The 20,039-nt window shown below is 57.9% G+C and overlaps 1 protein-coding gene across 10 annotated transcripts in view; it reads right to left on the bottom strand.

Annotated features, from left to right (window-relative positions):
- Window positions 1–19,353, bottom strand: part of TCF7 (transcription factor 7) — a 33,331-nt gene extending 13,978 nt beyond the window's left edge. For 2 of the 10 annotated variants that reach the window (XM_049091768.1, XM_049091772.1), the window contains exons 1-3: window positions 18,882–19,352; window positions 18,695–18,761; window positions 18,076–18,200 (exon numbers count right to left, since the gene is read on the bottom strand). In XM_049091768.1, coding sequence (XP_048947725.1) covers window positions 18,076–18,200; window positions 18,695–18,761; window positions 18,882–19,133 — 444 coding nt within the window. In that variant the 5' untranslated portion in view covers window positions 19,134–19,352. Of the gene's footprint in view, window positions 1–18,075; window positions 18,201–18,444; window positions 18,542–18,694; window positions 18,762–18,881 lie in introns of those variants that run through there. The other 8 variants (XM_049091773.1, XM_049091774.1, XM_049091771.1 and 5 more) reach the window with 7 other exon arrangements.
- Window positions 19,354–20,039: the final 686 nt, after the last annotated feature.

The raw sequence follows: 20,039 nt of genomic DNA, 5'->3' as shown, positions 1-20,039 counted from the left end.
TGGGAGGACCAGAGCTGACTGCTGTAGGCCAGGCTGGCACTAAGCCCCAGGGTATAGCAAAGCCAGGCCTAGGAAACCCCAGAACCAGCTCGGCCTACAGCCCGTGGCCTGGGATGCATGTGTGGAGCAAGGTATTGAGGGGGTGGGAGGTAGAAGGCACCGCCCGGTGGTCAGAGGGCTCATCCTGTCCACCAGCCCTCCCTGGGAAATGAGGGAAAGCCTCTAATTAAACCGGAGTCTGCAGCCAAACCACAGGAGAGGTGCCAGGTGGGCAGGGGTGGGACAGAGAGCCTGCCGTTCACTGGAGGCCCTGGGTGGCCAGGGCTCCAGGGCAGGGCACTGAGGACTTGGCCAGTCCTTCCCACGTTTTATGCAGGCTGCCCCTCAGCCTCGTGCCCTTGCCCCCCTCCACGTCTGCGATGGTAGCCAGGGGGAACCGTCTGGCGGAGGGCCCAGTGCCCCACACGCCCCTCAGCCAGGGGAACGTCCCGCTCCACGGCCTCAGCACAAGGCTGTCCCAGGGCCAGGCTGCCCAGACAGCAAGCTGGGGTTGCCTGGGGCCTGGCATGTGTACGGGGAGCCCAGTGACTGGAGCTACCCCTCTCCTCTCCTCTGATGATGACCACCGGCCTCCAAGGCAAGGGGCAGGCCTGGGCTGACCGTCCTCATCAGGCTCTCAGGATCTCCACGGCACATCCGTGATCGCCTCTCCTACCTGGGGGCAGAGTGCCAAGCACAGAGCTGGGCCCTGCGTTCCCGGCGTGGTGGAACGCACACAATCAGAAGGCTCAACAGCAGTCCATACTCTTCGGTCAGGACACTCCAGGATCCCGTCCCTCTGCCTCCGCCCGGATGCCCCCCGCCCCGGGGCTACAGCACCAGAGGACAGGGCCAGGACTCAGAGACCCTGGGGCCGGGAGGCCATCCTTCCTGCCGGTGCATGGCTTTTACTGCTCTTCACCTTCCGACTCAAAATGCCCCATCCCAGAGGTGGTCGGTGGCCTTCCGGACACTTTCGTTAGCCCACGGCTCGAAACTGCTCACTGAGCTGCCCTAGCACCGCTCCTCTCCTTCGGAGCCTGGAGCCAGGAGGAGGTGGAAATGAGGGGCTCCGGGGCAGGTCTCCTCTGCTCCTAGGCTGGGCCCGGCAGGGCTGGGCTGCTCTCCCTCACCCCCTCGCCCCCCTACTTCCTGCGGGCTCCGGTGAAAAATAAACACCGTCTGCATTTTCCCTGCAGACCGCAGCGGGCCTGTGGGTCCGCTCACAGGCCCTGTGCGCCCTCAGAGCCCTCGCCGCCACCGGCAGACAAAACTCCCTCGCCTCTGACGGTTGACTCTGAAAACCCCCACACGCGCTAGCCTCTCACACTTTCCCAGCGAAGAAAGTTGCCGCTTCCTCTGGCCTCACACGGGGTGGGGGGAGTGCGTGAGGCCAGGCCAGGCCCCCCCCCAAAGCGGCCTCCCTGTGGCAGGGGCTGTGCCAGGAAGGACATGTCCCTAGCGCCCCCAGTCCCCGGCCCTCACATCCAGATGCTCTGTTGATCACCAGCGACAGACATGGTCGGTCAGCTTGGGTCACTGAGCGCCTGGGTGCCAGGCCAAAATGTTTCAGGGGGAGAGAAAGCGTTTCCTAATGATAAGTGGGGGGTTACCATGTGTCAGGCCCAGTTCTGAGTACCTTCCAGAGGGTAACTCCTATGCTCTTCAGCGAGAGGCAGAAATACTCTCTCCATCTGATAGAAGAGCAGACGGGCACACAGAGGTGGTACTGCTTGCGCAAAACACACAGTAAGCAGCTGAGCTGTGACGCTACCCACTCTTCCCGAGGCCTATGGTGGTCATGGATGGAACCAGAGGGCGCATGTGAGGGGATACCTGTCCACCCCAGCTTCCCTTCCTCACACTGGTGGCTCAGGTATCCAAGCCAGCACTTCCCTGACTCTAAAAATTCTTCACAGGTTCCAGGGCCATTAGGATTGGGGTTCTGGCCACACCAGCTGCCTGCCTGCCTGATGGCCCCACCGCACAGGCCCGCCCCTCTTCCGTCCCTCACCTGCCTCGGTGCCTAGCTCTTCTGGAGCCTAGCTTTTCTCAGCCTCAGCACCTTTGCCCACCCCTCCTCTGTCCTCTCAGAACTTTCCCTGCTTCCTCCTGCTCTTTGCATGCCTCATTCCTTCTTATTCTGACCTCAGTCTAAGGGTCACTTCCCAGGAAGGGACTGTGACCTGACTGGGGCTCCCCAGCCCAGCAAGCACAGGTACCCACCTGGTGCAGAGGTCAGCCTGGGGGTCCTAGAGGGCACAACGGGCTTGTAGTCCTCTAGGCCTGGCTCGGTTCTGTACTCGGCACGTTCACTAAGACTTGCTAAGGGGAGGCCTCCAGAATCCCTGGTGCCCCAGAACCTCTGCACACCCCACTCCCTCATCCACCATGGATCGGACTCCCGTCTCTGCTTCCTGGCTCCCCTGTTCCCTCTGGCCTGTGCTGGAGCTGGAGAGAGCCCCATGGGGACGAGCAGATCCATACCCCGAGCCTTGTGTTTCTTCCAGGGCAGGAAGGTGGGCTATTGGCACAGTTACTGTTTGCTGCTGGCAGGTGCAAAGAGGGGATGCGAAGTACTTACTGTAAAAGTCACCTGTGACAACCCATTTGAGAAAAGCATTCTCCCCGCTTTGCACACGAGGCAGATGAGGCTGAGGTTGAGAAGATTGCCTGTGGCCATGCGGCCTTCTAACAGGTCCGTGCTGGGACCCCTTGGTGGGCTCTCTGGGTCTTTGGTGACACCGGACAGCCACATCTCTTCTCCCCCCCTCTCCTGCTATGCTCCAGCCATGGGAGGGCCCACTAAATCTACCTCTAGAAATCCGCCCCCTACCTGGCTTGGCCAATTTCCATCCATCTCCCAGGCATTGTCATAAATGAGACTTCGCCCTGGAAGCCCTTCCTACCCTCCCCGTGTGAGCAGGGGTCCCCTACTGTGGCCCACCGACCGCAGCACGCAGACCGACCCTACTGCGCTGAAGTGTCTGTTCACTTGTCTGTCTTCACTGCCTCCCTGAGATCTGAGATTGCACCCTGCACGGTTTCTGTTGCCTGAGTGAAAGCTGGGCCCTCCAAGTTGGGTCTCTAGCAGGAATGGGGAGGGATCCCAGCATGAGCCAGTGTTTAGGGAGAATGTGGCAGTGCTGGACAAAGCACCCTGGCTGGAGCTGGACATAAGGTCACAGCAGCACTCGGGAAGCTGGAAAGAGCAGGGGCCACTGCCTAGAGTCAGGGACATCCTGCCTGACATCTGAGACCCCACGTCGCCTCCGACCCACCCTCCCCCCAAGTCTCTTCCTGTCTGCAGTACTTTGGCAGTCAGAATAACCAGAAAGCCAAAGCCAGGGCTGCTGCTAATTCATATGGAGCCTTTGTACTAATTAGAAGAAGTACATCTTTCTGTGGACAGACACCTGGACCCACACAAGGGCACACGGCTTGGGCAGCATGAGTATGGGCTGAGCTTCAGCTCCCAGGCTCAGCACCCCCACATAACCCCCCATATTGGCCATGCTCAACAGTCCCCTCTGGTTCTCACTTCTCTTCTCCCCACTCTTGCCAAGAGCCAGGCTCCATCCACTCTGGCCTGGATCAGTCCCTTGTGGTTCCTCTCCCACCTCTAGGGCCCACCAGGTAGCCCCACAGCTCCCCCAGACCTGTGTCCAGAACTGGGACCCACTGTCCAGCAACAGTGGTTGCTTAAGCACCAAGGAGTCTGGCCAGTTGCTGAGTGGGAAGCTGCCCCAAGGCCTGGGATGCCGGGGATGAGTTTCTGAGAAGAAAGCAAGCCCCCCAAAGCCCTTCCAAGTGGGACTTGTCTGCATATCAAATGGGCCTAGATTTGGCGATCCTGGCGGACCCTACCTCTGCAGACATACCCTAGCAAGGCTTGTGCCATATTATCCTCAGCCCCCGCTCTGGGCCCTACTGCCCAGGACACGGTGCTCTCCAGAGGACGGCCCGAGAGCTCCCCACCCACAGCGTGCCGGACGCCTTGTGCCCGCCACCCACCGCAGAGCACGGAGCCGTGGCTGTGTGGCTGGCCGAGCTGGAGGCCTGGGGGATGGCTGGGCCACACCCTGTGGACCAGGAGGCTTCGGTCCCACCTGCCAGCAGAGGACTGTTGCTGTGGTTGCACAGAGCCCTGCCAGGTGCGTGTGGCCAGTCTACCAGCTGCCTGGCCTCAACATCAGATAACGGGGCCCTGCCACAGCAGAGGTGAGGACCAGAGCCCTTGCAGGAGGCCTTGGCAAACCACAGGCCTGCTCTAGACCCAGCCTGGCCCCAAGGCACCCTCCGAGCTAGCTGAACCTCACTGAGCTGAGTGGCCTGGCCCATAGCCTCCAGTGGTTTCTGTGCATTCGTTTACTTGTGTTTTCCTTCCTCCTCTTTGAGGTGAACGCCCCTCAGGACAGGATGTTTTTAGAGGAAAATAGAAGCTTCCGGGAGCTGCTGCAGCTGAGCTGCTAGTTGATGCTGCTGACACACCGGGTGGGGACTCTGCAGCAGCCCTGTGGCAGGGCACCCCTGCCCTCTCCACCCTCCCGGCGCAGGTGGTCTTGGTTGGCTCCTCCTCGGTGCCCGGCTGTTCAGGAGCCTGCCAAAAGCCGAGTAGGCCAGGACGGCTTCGGAGCTCAGCCTGTCTTTGGCAGGAGGGAGAGCAGGCTCTGCAGATGGGGGGATTCAGGGAAGTTCAGAGATTTGGTTCCCCGGAGGAAAGCCAACAGGCTCTGTAGGAAAGGCAGGAAGAGACGGCAGCCTGGGCTGCTAACAGCCCGCTGTGTCCCCAGGCACGCACAGCAGACCTCCACCCCCTGCCAGGATCTGACCAGTCTTCCCCTGTCACCTGATGACCCGTGCAGACTTTGCAGACAGGGAATGGGAAACCCAGAGAGGCTAAATAGCGTGCCCAAGGGCTCATGGCAAGTAGCAACAGATTGGGATTGGAATCCAGCCCTGTGGGGGTCCTGGCCAGAGATCTTCTCCACTCAGGGACAGACCTCAGACCAACATGGAGACCCTGCACGCGAAGCCAGGGCTTCCCAGGTTCCCTTTCCCTCTCTCTGAGCCTCCCCACTCAGACCTCCAGCCCGCCAGGGACCCAGGACCCCTGACTTGGCCAATGACCCCTGTTGAGCACCTTTCTGACTGACCAGCAGTGTGCCTTCGCCCTGTCCTCACAAGTGACTCAGTTTCTCCATTATCAATGACTAAAGGAAACGTGATGGGTCATCCTTCCCATGGGGTCTGGCCTGTGCTCACCCCTTCGCAGGCGACGAGGGCTCGGGACAGCAGCCAGCAACAGGGGTGGCTTTCACTGGGGCCTGTCTAGACGAGTAAGCAGGCTGCCTAGGAAGGAGAGCCCAGAGAGCCCAGGCAGAGCCTAGAAAGGCAGGGGGGCTGATGGGACCCCTGGGGCCGGGCGGGGGACACCTGGAGATCTCAGCACTGCACTTCTGCCCTGATTAATCTGAGCCAACTTCTGAGAAGCGAAGACAAGACGGGTGTCTCTGGTAAGCTGTCTGTACTAGACCCAGAAGGACCATCCCTCCCTGGGGCCGTGGTCAGGAAACTCACTTGGGTCTCACCTTCATAGCTCCCGCCACTTGAGGCCCCGGGGCTCTGCGTGGACTGAGCCCAGCAGTTTACACCAAGGCAGGCAGGGCACAGAGCGGAAAGGAGCCGACCCAGGCTTCAGCGCCCTCACCAAGCCCTTCAGACTCGATGTCCACAGAGAGAGGAGCGCAGGGCTGCTCCACCTGCCACAGGGGCCCTCCAAAGAGAGCCCCCTGAGGAAGCTGAGTTAGGGGGTTCCAAAAACCACACCAGACAGCTGTTGCAGACAGATACTCACCTAGGTTTACCAGTATAAAAACACAAGGGAGAGGGGGAAATCCCAAACTCTTGGGGGGTAAGGAGTGGGGACGGAGGTGGAAGGGGTTCCCAGGGGGACCCAGCTGGGGCTACAAAACCCACGTTTTTAATAAGGAGTATATAGGCATGTTGTCTGAGGCCAGGAAGCTTGGTGGTAAGGGCAGGAAACACAGAGGCCTGGGTTCAAATCACTCCTCCAGCATTTGGAAGGTATAGGTCTCCCCAAGCCTTGTTGGGCTCCCAATCCAGGTATGACTGTCAATATCTCAGGAGGTTGATGTTGGGGTTAAATTAATGAAGAACAAAATAAAAGGGAAAAAAAGAAGACAAAAGCAAGCCCGTCCCTAAACCAGGCTTTTCAGGAAAGCCGGATTTTGGGTCAGGCTAGGTCCACTGGCCCTTGATTTTTCCTTTGGACTCCTGCCTGACTGCTATCAGGCCCGACAGCCAAGCTCCTGACCGGCCTTCAGTGACCAGAGCCAGGGGATGGGAGGCAAAGGAGGGCAGCGGTATAAGGAAACGCTGTTCTCAAAATGCCCCAGCCGGACTTGCCCACGGGGGAGGGGAGCGACACAATGCCAACAGACATGATACACCATGCCTGGGGACACGGCCATTCCCAGTGACTCGGGGCATAGGACAACCTCCAGCCCAGCCCCACAGCACACAGAGGAGGGCACCTGCTCCAGAGAGGCCCCACACTGAGCTCGAAGCCAAACCACGACCAGAGCTAGAAAGAGCAAAGGGTCCACTAACAGACCATGCTTCCGTCAGCCGCCAGCCCTGATCTATCTTAAACGTTATTTGGAAACATGTTCCAGGGCAACATTTATTCTGGAAACCCTGAGCTCCTGCTTCCAACCACAAAACACAACCCTGACTTGTCAGATGTCCAGGGAGGAAAGTATCCAGCCCTGACCTAGGCCCAGAGCTGTGAGGTCATGTCCAGGAGGGGCATTGAGGGTCAAGAGTGTCCTCGGGCCCAGAGCACCCAGCTGGTTCCAGCTCACAAACCCAACAGGCGTGAAGGTACCACTCAGCATTAAGGCCTCCACACACTTAAGAACAAAGGGGCAGAGCCACAAGGAGCATGGATCTTGGGACAAAAGAAACCTCAGTGCAAGCCCTACTCTTCCAGGTCCTAGCACATTCTTCACCTCTCTGAGCCTCAGCTTCCTCATCTGTAAAATGAGAGCAGTAACAGTAACCACTTTCTCAGCGTCCTATAAGGATCCCAACTCTGGGACTCCAAGTTCCGGGCACAGTCCTGGCACTTGGGAAGCTCTCGACACATCCACCACTAAAGCTGCTGTTATTCATTCTTTCTTTCATTCTCTTTCTTTTCTTTTCTTTCTCTTTTTCTTTTCTTTTCTTTCTCTCTTTCTTTTCCTTCTCTCTCTTTCTTTTCTTTCTCTCTCTCTTTCTTTCTTTCTTTCTCCTCGCTGAGCCTGGAGCTGGATGTGGGGCTCCATCCCAGGACCCTGGGATTGACCTGAGCTGATGGCAGACGCCTACCCCACTGAGCCACCCAGGCGCCCCTGCTGTCACTCTTTCAACAACGGTTTGCTGAGCACCTGCTCTGCAGGGCTGTGCGGGGCACTAAGATGCCAGCAGTGAAGAGGACAGATGTGGCCCTGGCCCCATAGGTCTCCTCCAGCCCTTTCTAACCCAAACCACCAGCCCTGAAAACCTACCTCAACACAGCCATCAACCCTTGTGGCCTTGGCAATCCTGGCCTCATCTGCCCCTACACCCTGCAGACTGGGGTCGCCCCCAAGCCCCACCCCTGGAGCTACCCACCACAGCTGGGCGGTTCCCGCCAGCACACTGCTTCAAGCTGGCCAGCAAGCTGTGGGGCGGCTGCCACAGCCTGGCACACACTAAGCAGCCGCCCTGCCTGGACCCCGGCTGTACCAGCAGTGACATCGCTGCTGCTGCCACAGAGCTCTCTGCAGGCTGTCCCTCGGTGTCCCCGAGGGCCCACCCACCCTCTGCCCGCCTGGCCACTGGGCCAGCCACAGAGCCATCTGATTTGAATGAAACTTCAAACTTAATGACTTTCATGCTGGTTATTTAAAACGCAATGTAATTTTCTTAAACACCCTATTATTTCCTTTGATAGCTACAAAGCTTCCCCCAATCCCATAAGCATGTTTATTTTTAGGGAAAAGAGTGGTTTGCAGTTGGTCATACAGACCATAGGGAGAGGGAACCCACAGAAAAGCAGGGCAAAGAGTCAACCCCAGCAGCCTGGAGATGCACAGCTGCCCTGCCTTCCTGCCAGGGCTGGCATTCCACCAACACCGTGGGGCCCTGGGCAGGCCCCCTGCCCTTCTCAGGCCACCACATCAGCCAGTGGCCAGCTGCCCCCCTACAGGGCCCCAGTCTTCTCATCTGTAAAATGGTTCCACTAGCCTCCCAATCCGTGTCCCACAGACACTCCAGACATGTATGGAGCTGGGAAAGTGGTCCTGGGACCACCGACACACCCTGAGCTGCCTCCCGCCTGGTTCCTTCAGACATTCTGCTCCGGGGAAAGCCTTGCGGCCTGAAGCTTTGACCAGCTGGATGAGATCTGTGCCCAGATAAAGTGACTCCAGGCAGTGGCTGCCCACACTGGGAGGGTGGGTGGGTGTGGCCCTGCCAGTCGGGGCTCCCCATCAAGGGAGGTGGCCTGGTGGTGGGTGTGCGTGCAGAGGTCAGCTGAGCCCCGCCAATGCGGGGCGTCCTCTGGGAGTGGCTATTTTTAGATTCTAGGCTTTCATGTGGCCAAATGATGTGGAATTTACAAAGCATCAGTAATGCGTTTCAGATGGCGGCCCAGCAGACCGGGAGGCTGGGCCTCTGCCACCAGAGCCAGGTCAGAGTTAGTCAGAATGCCCTCTGCCTGGATTCCCATCACCTGTCCCTCCATCCCATCTCCCTTGCCTGATGGGGAGGCTAGCCCTGGAGCAGTCCTGGCAATGCCCAACAAGAGCCACCTGAGGCCCACAGGAGCTGCAGGTGTCTCCAGCCAACACTTACCTGAACCTCAGAAATCCTCCCTGGCCAGGGATTCCCCACTGCCAATTTAGTGAAGGAAACCAAGCCCCAGAGAGGTTAACAGATTTGCTAGAGATCGCATAGCCAGGGAAGAAAGTGGCCCTGCCCTCTGGCTTCCTTCTCCATCACAGCTCCCTGCCCTCATGGGCCTAGTGGGCTATTTCATGCCAACCCTGGCTAGGCCAGCCCAGATACTGTGGGGAGGGGGCCCTCTAACTATGCAAATCCCCAAAGCCCAAGTTCCTGGGGTGGACCGCGTCCTGCCTGTCTGTGCCTTAGCCATACACTCATCATTTAGAAGCACATAGTGTAATGCTCCGACAACTCTCCTGTCTCTAGAGAGGGAAACAACTGATCATTTTAATGAAAGAGGTAGGGGAAGCTTATTTGGCAGAACGTCTGCCTCCTCTGACCTCCAGGGAGCTCTGGCTCTGGAGTTGGCTATGGCACAAAAGCCATGTCTGTTGGCAAAAACCAGGCAGTCAGGCTCCATGGGACAAGCTACGTGGGCAGCCTCCCCACAGGAGGGGGCCCAACTCACACCCATGTTGGCCGTACCCCAAGCCATGGCCCCTACCCAGCAGGGACCCATGCACAAGGGGACTGCGGCATGGGGAGCCCAAGGTTCTAGCAGGACCAGAATAGGCCAAACCCTATGACCAAGACAAACCCACCTGGGACACCCCTGAGAGACTTTGCATGCTAAGGCCACATCTTTGTAAGGCGGGGTGGTGGTGCCCAGACCAAACCCCAAGCATCACAGATCTGTAAGAGGAGGCCCCAAACTGCCTGAAGGAAGAAGCTAACAATGTCCTAGGTTCTCAGAGACTCTCCCCAGACTCCAGTCCTGCTGAAGACAGTGCTGGTAAGAGGCCCTGACTAAATCACTGCTGGGCCGAGGGACTCAACCTCTGGGGGTGCAGTTCCTTTCAGTAAACAGACCCTAAATGCATGACCCTAGAGACAGACTGAGCATCAAATAACATGGAGATGCAAACCTCCACCTCTGAAGCTCTCTTGCCTGGCCTGTGCCTACACACCAGGGTCTCCCCTGCCCAAAGTCCACCCCCTCCCTCAGCCTTGCTCGTGCTCCTCCCACCAGCTCTGGGCCTCCCAGCATCCACCCTGCTCCAGCTGCTGGCCCTGTCTGCCTCTCCCTCCGTGTCCAACTCAAACCATCTGCCAATAGTCACCACCTGGTCTTTTGTGTGCTCGCCAGCCACTGCCAGGCTCTAGGACTAGTGCCACCGGCCTATCAAGGTCACGTGCTGGGCCCTCCCTGCTGGCTCTTCCCCAGCCTCACCTGGTACTCCTTGCCGGCCCTGGGCTTCGGGCTGCCCTTCTAGTGACCAAGAACATACTCATTTCTGCTTTTCTCTGCTCAAACTGCCCCCGCCCCCTCAGAGCGTTCCCCCATTTCACCTGTGCAGGGTTCCAGCTGGTCCTTTCAGGAAGCTTTTCTGGCTGCCCGCCACTGGCCTCTCCTTCCTTACTGCCCTTCACCAACTTGGGCAGAACCTCAAAGCTAACTGTGAGCCCCCAGGAGTCTTTGCATCAAGAGAACTGAGCTCCGGGAGGCAGTGACTACCACCCCTCTGTGCTGAGCCAAGGCTAAGCTAGAAAATGCCAGTAGGGGCCTGGAACCAGGGTTCTAGATACAGCAGCCACTCTGTCACCAGCCACGTGAGGCCCTGGGGCCAGGCAGGCTGGCCAGCTTGGCTCCACGCCGCTGAGGGGAGCCGCTGCGGAGCTGAGGAGGAACAGGTGTCGTGGTCGCATCTCAGTCCAGCTTCAGGAGCACCCAACCACCCTCTGAAGGAGCTCTTTCACCCTAGTGTTAGCAACCCGCCCCCAGTGCTTGCACTCACAGCATGTGCCGTGGACCATGGACCCCAGACACACTGCCTCCTTCCATGCCCCAGGAACCCAAAGAGGTCGGAGTCCTCCTTCTCATTTCTAGATGAGAAAACAGCCTCCCAGCAGTTAAGGAACTCACTCGAGGCCTCTCAGCCAAGGAAAGACAGATACGGTATTCGAGGGTGGATCTTCCTCCCTTTCCGTGCCTCGAAGGGGCCTTGGAAAGGTCCCTTCCCTGACCTGGCCTTCCTGTCCCCACTGGTGGAAGGAAGGTGATTACCCAAAGATCTATGCACTGTACTGCTGAGGAAGGGAGGCCCTGTGACCTGATAAAACACCTGTTTCCTCCACCAGAGTCTTGTTTGTACACAGTGGCAGGAAGCAGCCAGTCACAGGCATGAGGGAGTGTGACTTTACGGCTCCAGGACCACAGGCCCCTGAGGAGGCTCACGGGGAAGAGGAGGCCACGGCACCACCTGCCCCTCCCTGCAGCCAGACCTACCCTAATCCAGCCTGACCTCAGCAGTCACGACTAGAAACCCAGGCCCCCAGAGCCCATTCTCATAGCTCAGCTACACCTCCTTTGCTGCCGGGGCAAGGCGTGGGGGGTAGCCTCAAGAAACCCAGGAGGCCATGGGCTGCTGGCAGCTTCAGGAAGTAACCACCAAGCTCTCTCCTCTTCAACCCTACTCAGTCTCAGGGTACCTGGGGAGATGGATAGAGCTATGGAAGCTGGTCCGGTGAAACCCTGATACATTTGAGGGAGGAACACCTGGCCCTTGGTGACCTCAGCCCACTGAGCTAGAGGAATGGGCAGGGGTCCTGGAACTGCAGCCCCTGGGGACAGGGTGGGGCAGGACCGGCAGGATGAGCCTCCTTTTGGTATTTCCCTGGCCCTGAAAGGCAGCAAGAGGATAGTCTGAAGGTTAAGATGCACCTTGGGGGCCACAGATTTTCCAAATACCACAGCCAATGCCACACAGCCTTCTAAGTCAGGAAGGAATGCAAGTCAAAATAACTTTTAAGTCCTATTTCCCACCATGAACCTATTAAATGAACCAAAAAGAAACTCCATGTTGGAGTTTGCATGCAAGGAACCCGCAGTAAACAGGGCTCACAGGGGAGCAAAATGCTATGATTCTTCCTACTATTTTAAGATTTTATTTTTGTGGGACGCCTGGGTGGCTCAGCGGTTGAGTGTCTGCCTTCAGCCCAGGGAATGATCCTGCAGTCCCAGGATCGAGTCCCACATTGGGCTCCCTGAATGGAGCCTGCTTCTCCCTCTGCCTTTGTCTCTGCCTCTCTCTCTGTGTGTGTCTCTCGGGAATAAATAAATAAAATCTTAAAAAAAAAAAAAAAGATTTTTTTTAATGTAGTCTCCACCCCCAGTATGGCGCTCGAACTCACCACCCCAAGATCAAGAGTTGCACGCTCTACTGAATGAGCCAGCCAAGCACTCCTGATTCTTTCTTTTAACCTCGTAATTCTCCTCAAGCATATTGCTCCAAGAAAATAATCGAAAAGGAACCTGAGGAGTCATTTGTACATAGCATCACTCCCACTGGCAACGAAGGCAACCCATGAGCAAACTAGAAGCTATATGAGAGAGAATAAAGAGGCTTTATGTGGGCACCGTCTCGGGGCCTGCAAACATGCACCTCCACGGCAGGGGAAGAACCAGGGCAAGGCACAATGGGGTGCATGCATGGGGTGACCATGTGAGCAAAGGTCTGAGAATGGTATGGAAGCCAACAACCAAATGGGTCTTTTCCCTAGCTTTTCTTACAAAACAGCTTCAGCCCCACACTTCTTACATAAAGGGCTTCTACATGGCTAGGGAAGGGGGACTTCTTTCAGATAAATCTTTGGGGGTGGTAGGATGGAGTGAATAGTGAGGGCTCCCATCCTGGCTCTAAGTATAGTACTTCCCCTCCCAAGAATCCCTAGGTGAAGTCCAGCAGCAAGAAAGGAGCCACTGGGGGTGGTGGGGGTGGGGGCACCTGGTGGCTCAGACGGCTGAGTGTCTGACTCTTGATTTCGGCTTGGGTCATAAACTCGGGGTCTTGGGATCAAGCCCCGTCTGGGCTCCCCACTCAGTGGGAAGTCTGCTTGAGATTCTCCCTCCTTCTCCCCTGCTCTTTTGCTTGCTCTGCCTCTGAGAATAAATAAATCTTAAAAAAAAAAAAAAAAAAGGAGGGGGGGAAGGGGCCTGTACACTTGTGTCCCTGCCCCAGAGCTGGCCCCCAGGGTTCAGACCTCCAGACTCCGGTTGCCCAAAGCAGAGACACAACCCTCCAGATGGGAGTCTACGTGGGGTCTACCACTGAGCCACCACCAGCCTCAAAAAAGCCAGAACAAGGGAGAAGGGATCAATTATGGCCAACCCCCCGCCTCCCAAGCCCAGGACAAGCTGGCACCTTCCTGGGCACCTCGCTGGCACTGCTGCCTCTCATCCACACTCCCAACTCTGGTAGGGGGGTGCTTACCACTTGGATAAACAAATGAGGAGACTAAGGTAGAGAGATACTTTTGACAGACGGGCAGCCTCTGGTCTCAGTATAGTGAGTGCATCATAAAGCAGTGCCACCCACCGTGGTGAGAGCCACCAAGGTGGGTGAGGCAGCAGAGGTCTGGGGGAATGACAGAGGGCCACACTTGGATGTTCACAGGAGGTGTCTCTGGGGAAGTGATATATTTTTTTAATTTTTAATTTTTATTTTTTTTATTTTTTTATTTTATTTATTTTTTTTGGGGGGGGGGAGTGATATTTTAATAAAGCACTGAATGAGGGCAGCCCCGGTGGCTCAGCAGTTTAGCGCTGCCTTCAGCCCACGGCGTGATCCTGGAGACCTGGGATCGAGTCCCACATCAGGCTCCCTGCATGGAACCTGCTTCTCTCTCTGCCTGGGTCTCTGCCTCTCTCTCTCTCTCATAAATGAATAAATAAAATCTTTAAAAAAATAATATAAAGCACTAAATGACAAAGGAGAAGGTGTCAGCTATATGAGAGCTGGGGAAGAGAATTCCAAACTGAAAGAACAAGTGCAAAGGTCCTGAGGTGGAAAAGAATGGGATGAGTGTAAAACAGATAGGGACACTGCAGTAGCTGCTATTCAGGGAGAGAGGAAGAGGATGGTACAGACGAGGAGGGGCTGTCAGCAGGGGCCGGCCACCCAGGCTCTTGGGCTGTGGTGAGTGGTTTGGAGCTTACTCCAAGAGCAAGGGGAAGCCACTGCAGGGTTTCAGCACACAAGAGAAGAGATCTGATTGATGCTGGGCTGCTATGTGGAGTCTGGATCGGGGGTCAGAGCAGGGGTTCAGGTAGGGGCCAAGAAGGCAGCCAAAAGGGAGCCTAGAGGCGGCCCTTACTACCTTCTGGGTGAGGGATGGCGGAGGCCTGGGCTTTAGACGTAGAGAAGTGGGAGATGTGGCATGTGTGCAGGGGAGCTCTGGTACTCTTTGTCCTCATCTGCTGGCCAACTCTGTACCTTCAAGAAGCTGCTCGGTGGACCCTCCTCCATAGCCCACATGGGGGCCAGCTCCAACCAGGACGCCCCAGCAGGGCCTGCTGTGACTGCACTTGTCCAACCAGGACCTGGTTCCAGCCTGTTCATTTGTCTCCTCCACTCAGCTAGGCACTCCCAGAGGCAGAGACTGGTCATGCTCTGTCCAGTGCCCAGCCTGGTGCCAGACCCCTCCAAGCAGGGCTGGTGATCAACCCTCACTAACCCTCCCCAGCAAGCCCTGGCTGCTCCCTCTCTCTGAAGCTACAGAGGGCTGGGTGGATGCATCTCTGCAGAGCTTCCCTGGACATGGTGGCCGTGTGTCAGCAGCACTTCCTTCCTCTGCTCAAGTCTTGCTCATACCTGTACCTTCTGCCTCCCACAGAGCTCATTAGCACAGCCCTCATCTATCTCAGACCTTGGAGTCCAGGAATGTGAGCTCAAGCAAGGGTCCACCGCCTTAATTGGGATCCCCCACATTGAAACTGATGCCTGGGCCCTGGCTTGAGGGCATGCACACACACCAGGACGGTTGTGGAGGTCAGGCACTGGGGAACGGCCCCAAGTCCCTGCAAGAGCCAAAAGGCTCAGCCTTTTTATTTTTTTCAATTGAGATGTAATTTGCACACCATAAAATTCACTATTACAAAGTATACAATTCAGCGGCTTTAGTATATTCACGAGATTGTACAACCATCACCGCTGCCTGGTTCCAGAACACATCCATCACCCCAAAAAGAAGCCCCATACCCATTAGCAATCACTCCCCATTCCCCTCTTCTCTTAGCCCCTGGCAACTGCTCATCTATATTCCCTCTCCATAGATTTGCCTATTCTGCACAGTTCATCTAAATGGCAAAAAGCACAGCAACCTTCTAGGCCAAAGACTCCAAGTGGAACCCACAGAAGGGGCCACTAGAGCACATCCAAGAATTTGAGTTTCCCTAGGGAGCAATGCCTTATTCATCCCAGAATTTCCTCAAAGTCAGGCCCAGGACCAGCTCACTGGCCCTTCCACCCTAACCCTCACCCCCAACTCAGAGCAGAACAGAGCAAACAAAACAAGAGATAAGCAGTGGCTACTGGCCCAGGCCAGGAACTACCTGCAAGCCTATATTAGATGCCTCACAAACATCAAAGATAAACTTTGACCTAATTCTTCCTTCCCAAAACAGAGTTCACTAGAAGCCATGTACCAAAAAGAAGCACCCTTATGGGGGAAAAAAAATCTCCCTCTATCCCCTGGCAGATGGCTGTGAGGTGGTCATTTGGTCCACTGACCCTGGCAAGGTTTGAGTCGGCCTGCTTTGAGGCATCCAACATGATAGCCACATGGGCATTCCACCCACATTTGGGCAGAGGAGGATCCCAACATGCGCCTTCCCTGCTGTCTGGGGGAAGTTAAGCGACTGGCCTTAAAAGCTCTTCAGCACAACTGTTGACCGCCTAGATTCTCTCAGAGGGCAGTGGGGGCAGGCGGGCTAGTTCTAAGGCCTGTGGGCAGCAACTGGGCAGCATGTCTTCTGTCCCCTGAAGATGGGCTCAGGAAAGCAGAGCTTGGGAGGAAACCTCCAAAAGGAGTTTATCCTCAGAGCCCCTACAATGGACTCCTGACCCACTGTGAGTTTCTTTTCTAATGAAATGTGGTCCCAAAACTTGGAGTCAACCAATTTTGCTTTTTAAAACCAACTGTATTTTTTAATATCCACGCAACAGCAATTACTCCTATTTGCTATTCATTTTTAACTATCAGGTTTGCTTAAAAGAGGCTCCTCTATATTCATGTACATCTTCCTCACCCACTGTCACCCCAAATTAGGCCCTTGCCTCTGTCTCTGTCCCCAGCCCTGCAGAACAGCTGGTTCCAGCACACCGAACATCAGCTCCAGAATCTGGTCCTTCCTCCTCCTGTGTTCCCAGAAGCCAGGCAGTGGGAGGCTGCAGCTGGGTGGGGAGTAGGACAAGGGGGGTTACCTCTATAGGAGAGGGTGTGACATACAGTAGCTTGAGAAAGATGCCGAAGTTGAAAAAACAAACGACCCAGGCCATGGGGAACAATGGTGTGCCTGCCCTCAGCCCCTACCCCCAATGCTGATGGCTGGAGTTGGCCAGCCAGCCGTTCGCCTACACTCTGACCAGTGTGAGCTTAAGGACACCAAATGGTCCCATCACCACACCCTTAAAGAGAACGAGGCCCTCCCACTCTGGGCATTCTCTCTGGGCCATGAAGGAATGCAGAAACCCTGCCTTTTCCCTGCACCACTGTGAAGATCACAAGAGGATGGAGGGAAGCCTGCCCTCCTGGGACTGTTCTTGGGCCTGGGCCTTTTGTCAAGTCCTGACTGTCACAGTGACCCCAGCGTTCCGTGCAAGCAGCTCACCTGCCAGCAGTTTGGAAGTGTAGGGTTATGCCAAGTTGGACCAAAAAGCATCTGTGTTAAGCATCTGCTACTGCAGGGCAGAGGTCTCTGGGGAGAGGTAGAGGTGTTGCACCAGGTGGCCAGGCCAGAGGGCAAGCCCCCTGACCCACAGCCTTGAAAGAAGCAAACACCTCATAGATGGAGCCACCCTAGAGCAGAAAAACTACTCAACCAACATGCTCCTTCTGTCTATGAGGAAATGAGGAGTCCAAGGGACAAGGGGCTCATTTCTATAGTCAACAGTTTACCAGGTTTTCCATTCTGAGGTTTCTAGAGAGAAGCCTCAATCTGTCTTCTCACCTCCCACCGGCTTCAGTATGAAAACAGCTTTCAGAACCAACTCCCCTCACTCCTGGTCTGAGACAGCCTGGCAGTTACCATCCTCCCTCGGGGAGACTCCCCAACTAGCCACGTGAACCGTCTACCTGCTGGCCTCTCTTGCACTGGGCCTCCATTTGGAGCCATCAGAGTTCTTCAAACACTTCGTGTACTCTAAGAGCTCTGAAGTCCCCCTTGATTTAGGCCAGCTGAGGACAGTCTGAAACACTAATCTCAATTTTTTCTAAGTGCAGCTGTACTGCCCCAATGCACTCAGAATAGACTCTTCGCCCTTTAGATCATCTGTGCCAATGAGGGAGAAAAGCAGGGTTTATAAAGACCGAGGGATCTTTTCAAAGTGCCTGAACATATTTAATTAGCAAAATGATTAAACGGGCCCCTTACCCACACCGCTGATTTCAAACACCTCTGCAAACCCTTCCTGGTGCATGTGAGAGCAAACCAGCCTCAGAAAAACCTACTCTCTACACATTGCTTTTGGGGTCTTTCTCTGGCAAGAGTGCACTGGTGCCAATAAGAATAAAGTAGAGCCGGTTTCTCCCCCACACCCAGGAGCTCTGAAGCACACTAGTGTCTCTGCCCTTTCCTCCAAACACCTAGGCTTGGGGTGAAGGCTAACTGCAAAGCTTCACAGCTCAGACCACACTGCGAACAGCATCCTTAGGAAGGGAGCGGATGGTGTCAGCTCAAAAAACTCTGGTAACAGACTGTACCCTGGCATTCCCTAGCACCAGGACAGGGCCTGCACCTGCTTGTGGGCCAGCTAGGAAGACAAAAGCCAACAGCTGGAGGAAAGGAGTGGTGCCTGGGGCCCTCTCTCCTGCCTTCAGCAAAGTTCTCCTGGTTCAGATCCCACTGGGTATGTGTGTGGGGGGGGGGTAAGACGCCAGTATCTATCTTGTTGTAGGCGAAAGCCACTCGTTGCCCACGCCTCCCCTACCTGGTCAAGGAGGTGGCAGGCCCAAGGCCGCCGGGTGCCGGGTGCCGGGGCCACTTACCAGCGGAGGCTGAGGCTGGGGGTGCTGCCCTGCTCCCGACGGGGGTGGGTAGTGCATGAGCAGATTGAAGGCGGAGTAGACCGTGTCTTTGTACATGCCGCTGGCGCACTCCGGGGCCTTCAGGCCTGAAAAACCACAGCTGGGTCAGCCGCGCCGCCCGGCCGGTGGCTCCCCAGGGGAGGAAGAGTTGCCCAGGGGTCCCGCTCGAGCGTGTGGCCGGGAAGGCACGGGCCGGGGTGCCTCAGCTCGGGTGAAGGACCCCGGGTCCAGGCCTCCCCTCGGCGGCCCCTGCGTGACCCCCAGCCCGCCCTGCGGCCAAGGGACCTGGGCCAACGCCTTCTCCTCTAGGACCGGGGATTAGTCAGTCACCTGGGCAGGAGGGGAGGCGGAGATGGCGGGGGTCTGTTTACTCCTATAAAGGTCAGGGCACCGGAAGTGACTCGGGCCGGCGGCGCCCGGGAAACCCGCCCCCCGCTCCCCCCGCCCGGGCTTTGCCGCCTCCTGCAGCCTCGGGAGGCGGGGGGGCGGGGGGGAGGGGGGCAGGGGGGGCGGGGGGAGGCCCCCCCCCGCCACCCGCCACCGGCCCTCAGCGGGGCCAGGCGCGCCGGGCGAGACTCACCGTCCTCCAGGGACTCTGGAAGTTTGTCGGGGAAAAGTCTCTGCGAAGCGTGCTCCCGCCCGAGCGCCTGCGGAGAGACCCAGAGGGGCCGTGAGGGGCGCCGGGCTGGCGGCCCGGGGCGGGGGGGGTCGCGGGGGCGGGGGCCCCGGGGGCCCGGGAGAGGCGCGGGGCGCGGGCCGGCGCTCACCTCGGCCCCGACCTCCGCTGCGCCGCGGGCCCCGGCGCCGGCCCCCGGGACCCCCGCGCCGCCCGCCGCGCCCTCGGACTCATTGACCAGCGAGGACTTGAGCTCGGCCAGGTCGCGCTCGGGGCCCGCGGCGCTGTCGCGGCTCTTGTCGTCCTGCTCCTCGCCCTCGTCCTGGAAGGCCAGCAGCTCGTCGGGCGCGCCGAGGTCGTCGCCCCCGCCCGCGCCGCCCCCGCCCGCGTCCAGCTGCGGCATGGTGCGCTCGGCCCGCCGGGGCGCGGGGCGCGGGGCGCGGGAGTGCGGGGCGCGGGGCCGGCCCGGCAGGCGGCGAGCCCGGAGTCCGGACCTCCGAGCCCGAAGCGCGGCGGGCGGAGCGCGGGCCGACTCCGCCTGGGCGGGCTGCGGGCGCGGGCGGGGCGCGGGCGCCAGGCTGCGCGGCTCCGGGAGCTGGCGGGTCCGAACATCAAAGGCGCCGCCGGCCGAGTGCGGGGGGCGGGGCGGGGGCGCGGGGGCGGGCCCGGCGGGGGCGTGGCCTGGCCGCCCCGCCCCCTCCGCCTCTCCGCCGCGGGGCTGGGGCTGGGGCTGGGGCGAGGGCCGCGCGCACAGTCTTAAAGGGCTCGCTCTCCGCGGCGTTACTGCGAGGCGTCCGACCAGCTTGAAAAGCATCACCCTTCTTCTGAAATGTGGGGCCAATAAACGAGACCCCTGGCCCCGCTTCCTCCCCTACAATAAGAGACTCCGCTCTGCGTCCAGGCTTCTCCCCCGAGTGCACAGGGAGCGGGTCCCCTAGGCCCCGGGGCGGGGCGGGGCGGGGCGGGGGCAGGAGGGCACTGGAAGGCAAGCCGAGGTGTAAATGCGCCGGCGCCCCGGGCCATTAGTACATCGAGGGCTTGAGACTGGGGACTTCTTAGAGGTTGGAGGCTGTTCGCGAACCCCGGCTGGCAGGGTTAGGACTCCTCAAATCCCCATTCTCCGCTCAGTTCTCCAACCCTAGGCTGGCCTGGGACCTCCTTCCAGGCTGCCCTCGTGCAGCGCCAACCCAAGCATATTGCCCTCACACATTTACTGAGCGCCCGTTTGCATGCGGGGCTCATGCATCACACGTCTGTGACGTGCCTCTCGGCCGTGTGGCATCTCCAGGGCGCGAAAAGAGGGATCCCA

Source organism: Canis lupus, chromosome 11, assembly GCF_003254725.2.
Source record: "Canis lupus dingo isolate Sandy chromosome 11, ASM325472v2, whole genome shotgun sequence".
In the NCBI taxonomy this organism is placed as follows: domain Eukaryota; kingdom Metazoa; phylum Chordata; class Mammalia; order Carnivora; family Canidae; genus Canis; species Canis lupus.
Note: the sequence above shows the minus strand (reverse complement) of the source record. Positions and strands in the feature narration are given on the sequence as shown.